This window comes from Dunckerocampus dactyliophorus, chromosome 5 (genome assembly GCF_027744805.1).
Source record: "Dunckerocampus dactyliophorus isolate RoL2022-P2 chromosome 5, RoL_Ddac_1.1, whole genome shotgun sequence".
Taxonomy (NCBI): domain Eukaryota; kingdom Metazoa; phylum Chordata; class Actinopteri; order Syngnathiformes; family Syngnathidae; genus Dunckerocampus; species Dunckerocampus dactyliophorus.
The window spans coordinates 11393518-11403421 of record NC_072823.1 but is presented as its reverse complement, the minus strand read 5'-3'; the positions used below and the strand labels follow the sequence as shown (position 1 = coordinate 11403421).

Sequence of the window (9904 nt, the reverse complement as noted above, 5' to 3'; positions counted from 1 at the left end):
GTATAGAATGCAAATGTACAGTAAGAGGTGAGTGTCAAGGGGTAATACAAGTTTCAGAGGTAACATTCTGATGATGGTTGGTTTTATTCAGAGGGATTTCCTTTCAAGACTGTCATTAGCATAATGCAATACAAACGGTCTATTCTAAGCAGTGGACTGCTGATAAAGGATTTCACATGCCTTTCCCGCTCTAATGAATGGAACGGTCAAAGGGATCTGGCAGGAGTTTCCAGATCAGCGTAGAGGTGAGTGAAAACTGCAGGCCTTTGTATAACAGCCCATCTAGATATCACAGTGGTGGAGTCTCTTGGTGTTCAAATATTAAATTCAATCTATTGTACAAAAAAACCTCGATAAATGAGTGCTGATTCATTTGGATTTATGCTTTATTGCGAAAAGACAACTCAGGATTACTACATTAAGCTTTCGCCAGTAATCATATTTAAAAAAATAAACATACAATGAACAAAAATACAACTTTTGATATGTAGCTAAATGTATAGAATTGTACACGAACAATGACAATAGCAAATCCCCACCACACAGACACATTTAAACATGACAGTGCCAGTGATTTACTAAGCCAACATTATTCTCTACTATTTCATAAGTTAAACACATTCTAAGACAGGTGTGTCCAGACTTTTTGCACCAAGAGCTGCATACAGAAAAATTGCAGGGTACGGGGGGGCCACTTTGATACATTTTCTGCCTTGAAAACCAATCCAGTGTAGGTCTATATGCTCAGCATCTGAATATATCTTAGGTTTGTGTCATAGGTGACAAAGCAAATTAGTCTAATATCTAATATCACGTGCCGCACTGTGGCTGAGTGGTTAGCATGTTGGCCAAACAGTCAGGAGATCGGAAAGACCTGGGTTTGAATCGCCGCTTGGGTATCTCTGTGTGGCGTTTGCATGTTCTCCCCGTGCGTGGGTTTTCTCCGGGTAATCCGGTTTCCTCTCACATTCCAAAAACAAGCATGTTAGGTTAATTGGAGACTCTAAATTGTCCATAGGTGACCAGTCCAGGGTGTACCCCGCCTCTCGCCTAAAGTCAGCTGGGTTAGGCTCCAGCATACACCGCGACCCTAGTGAGGATGAGCGGCATAGAAAATGGATGGATGGATGGATCTAATATCTCATTAATTGTTTTATTTTGAAAATATGGCGAGAGCCAATAATAAAACAGCCAAAAATGGCAAACCCCTATTCTAAGACAACCCCTATTCTATTCAATAAAGAGGGTGTTTCACACAAACATTGACATATACAGTACATAAATCTTTTATATTATTGCTAATAAAACTGGGCGCTGAGCACTTCCTGCATGTACTATATGCATTCATTTTACAATTATAATTTATTTTTGAAACTCCATAAGGAGCAGTGGGCAGCCACCGTGTGGCGCCTTGGGACCAGATCCGGCTGGATCTTGACTCAGTCCCTTGGTGAAGGGAAGTGGCTGAAATTACATACATGTTGTAGTTCATATCCATGTATTTATTGATTTACTGTACTGAACATAAGACAAAATATTACTGTCATTTTATACAAAGGATATACTACAGGGTCGCATGGTGTCCTAGTGTTTATGTCAGCCTCATAAACAAGAGATTGAGGGTTCGAAACTGTGTTGAAACGTCTGTGTGTTCTCTCTGCTTGTAGGTTTTCTGCGGGTACTCCGGCTTTCTCCCACTTCCCAAAAACATGGCTGTTAGGCAAGCTTAAGGCAAGCTTAAATTGTGCATACATGTGAATGTGAATGGTTGTCTATAGTCCAGGATGTACAGTACCTCATTTCTCACCCCAAGTCAGCTGGGATGGTAGGTTCCAGCTCACCCATGACCCTAACAAATGGTAAATGTATTGTTATTGTGATATCTAAATATTCAGATATGATGATTTCCATAAGCCAACTTTTAAGTGTTTTATAGGGTATTGTGTTGCCGATTCTTATTTACATCGCTGTTTAGAATTTACCTACCTTAAAAAATTGGATTAGCCACTAACTGAACAACTGGATATGATTATCTCAAGACTATCACACAAGACCGGACGCTCCTCTTTTCGTGCCAGCAAATTTGATCAAAGGTGTTAGATCTTTGTGACAAGGTGTCTGACAAGCCTCTGGAGGTCCTGGGCCCGGATCTGGGTGGTCGCTAACACCTCCTCGTGGTTTACTTTCTCGTTACTGTCATAATCTGTCACAACCTTATTAGTGATCAGCGAGAGACCCAAGACACGCAAGCCACAGTGGCGAGCCACCACCACCTCTGGTACTGTGCTCATACCTAGAAGATGAACAGAAATGAGATGAGAAGTTTTCTATGTTTCCCCTTTTACTATTGAATGTAACCGAATTATTCTCATGATGTCTTTACACCGGTCAAGACTGGATGTGATCAGTCACGATGTTGAAACTTCACAGGGTAAAAGAGTTTGGAAGTGTACTGTACTGAGATGGGCTGTGAATCTGACAGTGATATTAATCTTCCAATTTGATATTGCAGAAGAGCAGACGCAAACTTTATAAAGCTTTACCCTCAAGGACTGTGTCAAATAGAAGACGGATTCAGGTAAGGGACGTGTTTTCCAATACTTTCCCATTTTTACTCCACCCAGTTTTCATCAATGTGGACAGTGAGTACACGTCTCACATTTCAGCAACTGTTTGATCACAGTATATTTTCTCAAGGGACAGTACTATGAAAATTAAACTTGAATATTGCCTACTTTAGATGAGTCGGTGTACAGCTTGTGCACCTTTAGAAGACATAATCAAATGGTTGCTGAGGGGTGTGCTTACTTTTGTGAGACACTGCAAATGTGGGATAACTTCAACAATGACGTCATAATAAAAGAAATCCTTCAAAAAATCATGTCTGCAGATTGTGTATGAAGACACATATACAGTAGCTGTATGAAATCTGATCAAATCAAGTTGTTTGTGTTTATGTAGTATTATATCACATTCAGATTTTGTTATGTAATACTAGATACAGAGGAATAGTGGCAGTTTTTCATATGGGCCACATGAGCAATTGCCCAGGGTGGCATTCTCTAGGGCAGGGGTGGTGGCCGCGGGCACCAGGTAGCCCCCCATGACCACATGAGGTGCCCGCAAGCCTGCTTTTCATTCAGGTTTTTAGTTAATGAAAGAACAGCAGAAAGAAATGCATTCTGAAATACAAAATGTGAGTTGTGGACACCAGCATTTTGTTAATGATCTGGTAAAACAAGCATATTCGCTTTGTTTGGCTTTAAAATAAGCTCTGAAAATAAATGTTACAAAAATGAGTAGCTCTTGGCCATTTTCATTTTGTAAAAGTAGCTCTCACAAGGAAAAACGTTGGTGACCCCTGCTCTAGGGGACAGTGCAAGGATGAGGGGGGAAAAAAATCATATTTATTTCTCCTCAGTGCTCATTAGGTCTGCACAGGACTGCAATGCAGCTAGAATCGCCACCGCAGAGGAAATTCTCCCTAGGCTCAAAAGTTTTTAAATGAAATACTTGGGAAATTTCAAATTTTAACCCCAAAAAATTGTTGCAGTAGAACTTTTTTTTAAAGTTGTCATCAGTACAAAAAAACCCCACTTCAACTGAAAGCATTGCAAGTCAGCATTTCATGGCATATTGATGAGGATTTTCCACATACCAACGGCATCAGCCCCAAGGTTATGCAGGACGTTGGACTCTGCAATGGTCTCATATGCTGGTCCAGCAACCATACAGTAAACTCCTTCCTGCAGGAAGCTGTCACAGTTTTGTTCTTGTGCTGTCTGAACGGCCAAAGCTCTCAGGTCACGGTCATAGGCATCCGACATGCAAGGGAAACGCACTCCAAAACTGACAGGAGCGTATAGACAAATTACATGTACAGTAACTATAAACATAAGATGAGTTGAGAACTTTCTTCATCTTTAATGACATTGTACAGGTGGTGCTCGGGCTGAGAACGAGTTGCGTTCCTACAACTGTAATGTTAGCTGACTTTTAGTAAGTCAGAACTTATACCTAAATTACCACCTAAGTCACTCACACTATACACATGGAGGACACCATGTGCTCTGTGTATAGTGTGAGTGACTTAGGTGGTAATTTTTATATCACTAGTAGGGGCGTTGCGAGAGAGAGAGAGACAGGCTTATTGAGAGGAGAAAGTGCCAACAATGAGACCACTAAAGATACCGTTTTGATCCTTGATGATGGCCGCGGCAGTTGAGCAGCTTGAAACGGGGATGCAGCCAGTGTTGATTTCGCCACTTCTCCACTGATCTTTTTGCAATGCATATTTTCACTTCACTTTTCACTTTCACTTTTCTTTTCTTTTGTGACGCTGCCTCCAGCCGAGTGGTTAAAGGTTAAAGTTCAAGTTTGAAAGTTAACTAAAGTGACATTGTCCTGCCTCGGTGTAGCAAGCCAGACTATGCATTACTCTGTGTACGTGTTCTTCTGCCACGAGCATGTAGCTACTTCTATTTTAATTATTATTATTATAGTATTAATCATTTATGGGAGTGCGTTCATAACGAGGAAACATTGTAATACCGAACGTGGTAAAAACGAGGACCACCTGTAGACGTTTTGATGTGACATGATAAGTTCATATTGATGTTTGTGTGTTACCTGTCATCATTGTGCCCAACCAGTGGATTCTGTCCACAAAAACCTGGCAGGTTAATATGATCCTTAATGACCATAATGTCGCCCACATTGTAGCTGCCATTGAGACCACCTGCTGCATTTGTCACAATCAGGCTTTCCACACCCAGCAGGCAGAAGACTCGCACAGGGTACGTCACCTACAGTCACAAACATATTTGAAAGTAATGGTCAGTGGGGTAATTAGTTATTCAATCTCCTGCTTCTGATTTATTCAAATTTACCCCCTTATAAAGACATAAACAGTCCACAATATTATGGTACATTTCTTTAAACAGAGAGTGACAGAATATCAACAAAAATCTGGGGAAAAAAAACATGAAATGCTGAGAGGAAACCTTTCACAGAAATAGTCTCTTCCATTCAAACTGCTATACCACAATGGGCAAGACCAAAGGACCTCAGGTACAAGACTGTAGACCTGGACAAGACTGGAATGGGCTGTAAGACCATCATCAAGTAGCCTGTGAGAGAAAGACAACTTTTGGAACAATAATATGAAAGTGGAAGAAATGCAAGATAACAGCCAATTCCCCTCTCCCTGGAGCAAGACCTCACCTCCTGGGGTAAGGAGAATTGTGAGAAAGGTGAGTACTAGCCCAGAATTACATGGGAGGACTTTGTTAATGCAGTGGGCCTACCCACGAGGTCCCCCTGTTCAGGAAGGCATATGTACAGGTCGCCCGAAGTTTGCCAGTCAACACCTGAATGACTCAGAGAAGCCTTGGGAGAATGGAATGTGGTCAGATGAGACCAAAAGTGAGCGTTTTGGCATCGTCATCAACTTGTGTTTGGAGGCAGAACATCATTTCCACTGTCCAACATGGAGTTTGAAACACTCATCTTTGGGACTAAAGGTGCAGGAAGATTGAGAGGTTGTACTGTGGATGAGAAGCTCCCAGCCTCTGTCAGAACATTGCAGATGCGTCGTGGATGATTCTTCCAGCATGACAATGACCCAAAACATAGGGCCAAGGTAACAAAGGAGTGGCTCAAGAAGAAGCACATTAAAATCCATTTATCCTATGCAGATTTTGGACTTTAATCCCATTAAAAAAAAGGCTGTAGAGGGATCTCAAACTTCAAGTTGTTGAACAACAACCTTGAAACCTTCAGGACTTGAAGTATCTGTAAAGGGATGAGATGTGCGCAACCCTGGTGACCAACTACAAGCAACGTCTGACCTTTGTGACTGCCAACAATCCCCCCCTCCCTAGCAGTTTCCCTGCTTTAATACACATTTTGCTTGGAGATCAAACATTTACAGTATTTCACTCAATGAAATAAAAAGGAATTATGTCTTGTTATCTATTTTAATCTTTGTTTAATGTATATTTATGGATTATTTGTTAATATTCTGTATTTTCTCATGGAATATTGGGCATTATTATCTCCGCCAAGGAAGTACTTAATGTTTTTAGGCTTGTCCGCGTTAGTGAACAGGATTAAACTTTTTCCTCAAAACATTGTGAAGAGATGGTGATTGGACTGGCAATACATTTATAACATTTTCGATCAAATCCAGATTAAATTGCAGATACAAGATTTTTTTTTTCATTATTCCAATTTGGCATTGTTTAATGTAATTTTTTTTACCTATTTTCCATCTTATTTGTACCCCTTGTAAGAAACTGAAATGTTTTAGTCCAAGCAAGGGTTACTAATTTGCTTCTTAAGTTACTTACTAACCTGGGAAGAAGCAGAGAAATCTCAAAAGTTGAATTTCAACAGCATTCTGTTAACGGTTTGGTGTCATGCAAGTATTTATCAAAATGTTATGAGACATTGTGCACTTGTGAGATATAAGATGAGATGAGATGAGATGAGATTGTTTTTGGCAGTTCAGAGAAATGTATTAATATGAATCACACAAAAAGAGAGCGCGAGTGCCAGAGACAAGCAGGGTAATTTGTTTAGCATCCGTCTGAATTCATTAAGGTTGCATCCTCATGTTTTGACAAGAACTTTGACACATTCAAGGGTTGTCCTGGTTGTTCAATTACACACATTTAATTTCAAACCATATCCGTCCGAAGTCCTAAATGGATACATTAAGACTTATATTACGGCTAACATTCTTTCAGTGTGTATACCCCCTGTATATAAAGTATGAAACTGGATTTGATGATCCATTGGGGATTTCCCTGATCACTGATCTGTGATATCATGTGGAGATGTCACATCACACCTGGTAATAAAATGAAACCATAATAATCTTGACAGTATGCCAAAGGTCAGTCCCATGCTGACACTGGTTTTAACCAATGCAACATATTTCAGCACACATAGCAAAGTTTTGGTTCATGCGCCATACTTTATTTTACTTACAATTCCAACTGAAGGCACCAAAAAGGACAGAAAAAAATGTTAACCAAGATTGAATGAACTGTTAAACAGATCTAGCTGTATGTTAATTTGCAGGCTATACTCTAGTTCATGCACTACAATAGAATGACTTTTTGATCACGTATTGTATGTCTCCTGGTGTGCCTAATGCCATGCCTAATCCTCCTAATAAGAGATCAAAGCAATACTACTCACCTTTGCATTTTGTGCTAGGCAGAGGTAATGAACAATGATGGTGCTGGGACAAGTATAATATATATATTTTTTTACAGTTTTTGTTTTTAAATCCACTTCTTGGACTATAACATCTCATTTTTAAAACCTGTCTGGTAGCCCACAATTCAAAAGTAACAGAAGCACTTACTGTTTGTATGCTGTAGCCTTCATAGAAGTGAAATCGGCCCTGCATGCAGACACATTCCCGGCCCTGCAGCTTCCCAAAGACCAGCTGACCAGCATGGCCTGCCACTGCACAGCACACAAACAGCATGAAGACACATTTCTTGCAAAAATCAACTTGAAGTAAAACAAAACTTACCAGTGCTCGTCGGGAACCGTGGGATGTCCTCATAAGGGAAGACTGTTTTGTCTTTCAGCAAGTCAGCAAGGCTGCCTAAGCCCGACCCACAAATGATGGCTACTTTAGGCTGCGTGTTTGTATGGGCCAGCAGCCAATCTGCAGTCTCCTTGTAGTCATCATAACTGGATTTTAAAGCAAGTGGAAATATATTATCATTATCAGTCTATTAACATTGAGATCACGACCAACAATAATCTTAATAAATCCTACAATACAAGACATATTTATACTTGAATTGTATTATGTACAAAACAGATATATATGAATGTTGTTTGGGGCCATTGGTAGTGTAGTTTCGTGGTTCACATAGCTTACTTTTTGAGCTGACTTTTCTGGTTTTAAATGTGGTGTGCTAAAGCTTAATAATGCTAATGTACATTCTGTGCCCCAGCTTTGTTATTGCCAATGTATTCTTATATGAGAAGACATTTCACAGCTTCAATGTAACTACTGTTAGACCACTAACTATTTTCACACATGTGCAGAAGTGACAAACAGGCTGTCAGTTGCAGAAGTTGCCCTTGAGGTATACTTCAGGTGTTACTGGCAGCATTGAACACTACTGCATTCTATGCTGATTCATCAGAATGTTCTAATGTGCTCACTTGATTTAGGATGCCAACATGTTCCTTAATCGGTGATTCATAAACCTAGGGCACTGACATAGGCAGTAATGCTCATCGTCCTGTTATAGTTTGAAATTGCAAGCTAAAAGATTGCTCACATGCATGTAATTGCCATCTAGACTTCTATTTGACCGCTGGTTAATTACTCTAATTACTCTTCTAGATTAACCAGAATAGCAAAAAAGAACTGTCTAGCACAGGGATGTCCAGAATGCGGACAAGGGGCTATTTGTAGCCGGTGGTTTGTTTAATAACCACATCTTTCAATATATAACTTTTTTTTTTCTTTCAAATTGGCCGCCCCCATCCTTTGATTTTTCAGCATGCTGCTCTTGTGGAAAAGGTTTATACACCCATGATGGTCATCTGCTTGTTTTTCTCAGAAATAAAAAAAGTTGGTGTCTCCCAAATTAAAATAAAAAATTCTTTAACAGTTAAGGATGAACACAACAGACATGCAAACACAATATACTGTATGTATCCAAAAATATACGTATAAAGTTCATCAAATATAAAATGTATAGAATTGAATAATACAGTCTTATAACTCTTATACTGGAACTAGTGCAAGTGCATCTAATGAATTGGCCTGTAGTTGTATTATACAGGTAATTACGGTAGTTCGTCTACAACGAAAACAACTGTGTGACGTCAGACAACAGGGGGCGGGACTGGAGCTGTCCGTGGTGCTGTCAATGATTCTGGCTTGCAGAGCTCGGGTAGGCCCGTTTACAAAACCTAGTCACAGTGGCTACCAAGTGGTGCAGAAAATATACGAGATTAACGTGCCTGTTTGATTATTTTACGTTTACACTTGTTGTGCTGCCTGCTGGGCGGTGTCCTCAAGCTGAATGAAGCTATGAATGAAGCTTGTGTTTCCTTGCGGCGACTTAATCTGCAATGTGTATTATATTGTCTATAATATTTATATAGCATGATGTTAATGTAATGCTAATACCTTTCCGCCTGAACATCATTGTTTTTTTCTTACGCTACGTGGCTGATCGGGTATTGCTTGATTTGCTCACTAAGCCTTCCCTTCCGAGAGCACCATCAGAGCCCAGCGGATCATACCTGTACGCAGCGAAGCGGCAGGACGCCGGTTCCATGTCCTCCTGACGAGCGGAATGCGATTTGAGTCGTTTTAAAACACTGTTTCCAAGTTTCACTTCCACTCTTCTAAGCAGAGGTAAAAGGAGGACGGCTTGTTGTGACGTCACCGCGCATAGCTGAAGGGGCTGGGCCTTAACAGAATCAGACTTTCCACCAGACTTTACTGACGTGCTTACTGATCCGTTTTCTATATGAGACACGGCTGGGAGCACAACCAGGAGAACAGTTATTGACGAAAAGTATTTATGTACATTTGGCAGAGGAATTAAAAAAAAAAACACATTGAAGCATATAACATGATGCATCTGTATAATTTAATCCTGGATGAGGTTGTGGTTTGGTATTTGTTTTCTGTCTTGTTTTGTACATGCACTTTTATTACATTCAACTTGAAAACAAGCGGTTCATGTTCTGTATATTTAACTTTTAGACCTATCAATAAAACTCTGTAGTTCTACTGCTTTGGGTCAGAAATGTAAATAAAGAAAATAGTGGAACATACTCCCCGCAACCCTAATGAGGATTAAACAGCACAGAACATGAATGAATGGAACATACTACAGTCATGGAAAAA

At 40.0% G+C, this 9904-nt stretch overlaps 1 protein-coding gene across 1 annotated transcript; it reads right to left on the bottom strand.

Annotated features, from left to right (window-relative positions):
- Positions 1–372: 372 nt before the first annotated feature.
- On the bottom strand, positions 373–9508 carry pnp6 (purine nucleoside phosphorylase 6). Its single transcript, XM_054777745.1, has 6 exons — positions 9292–9508; positions 7550–7713; positions 7376–7479; positions 4630–4805; positions 3659–3849; positions 373–2293 (listed from the first exon to the last, which is right to left on the bottom strand). Exons 1-6 carry the CDS (start codon positions 9324–9326, stop codon positions 2097–2099), a joined length of 867 nt encoding a protein of 288 aa, XP_054633720.1. The 5' UTR covers positions 9327–9508; the 3' UTR covers positions 373–2096.
- Positions 9509–9904: the final 396 nt, after the last annotated feature.

Bases quoted from the DNA above. Each gene is read 5' to 3' on its own strand.
- pnp6 (XM_054777745.1), bottom strand. From the start codon at position 9,326: ATGGAACCGGCGTCCTGCCGCTTCGCTGCGTACAG. The intron at 7,480-7,549 runs GTAAGTTTTGTT...TGTGCTGTGCAG, and splicing joins ACGGTTCCCGACGAGCACTG to TGGCAGGCCATGCTGGTCAG. The intron at 3,850-4,629 runs GTAACACACAAA...CGCTCCTGTCAG, and splicing joins GTTGGGCACAATGATGACAG to TTTTGGAGTGCGTTTCCCTT.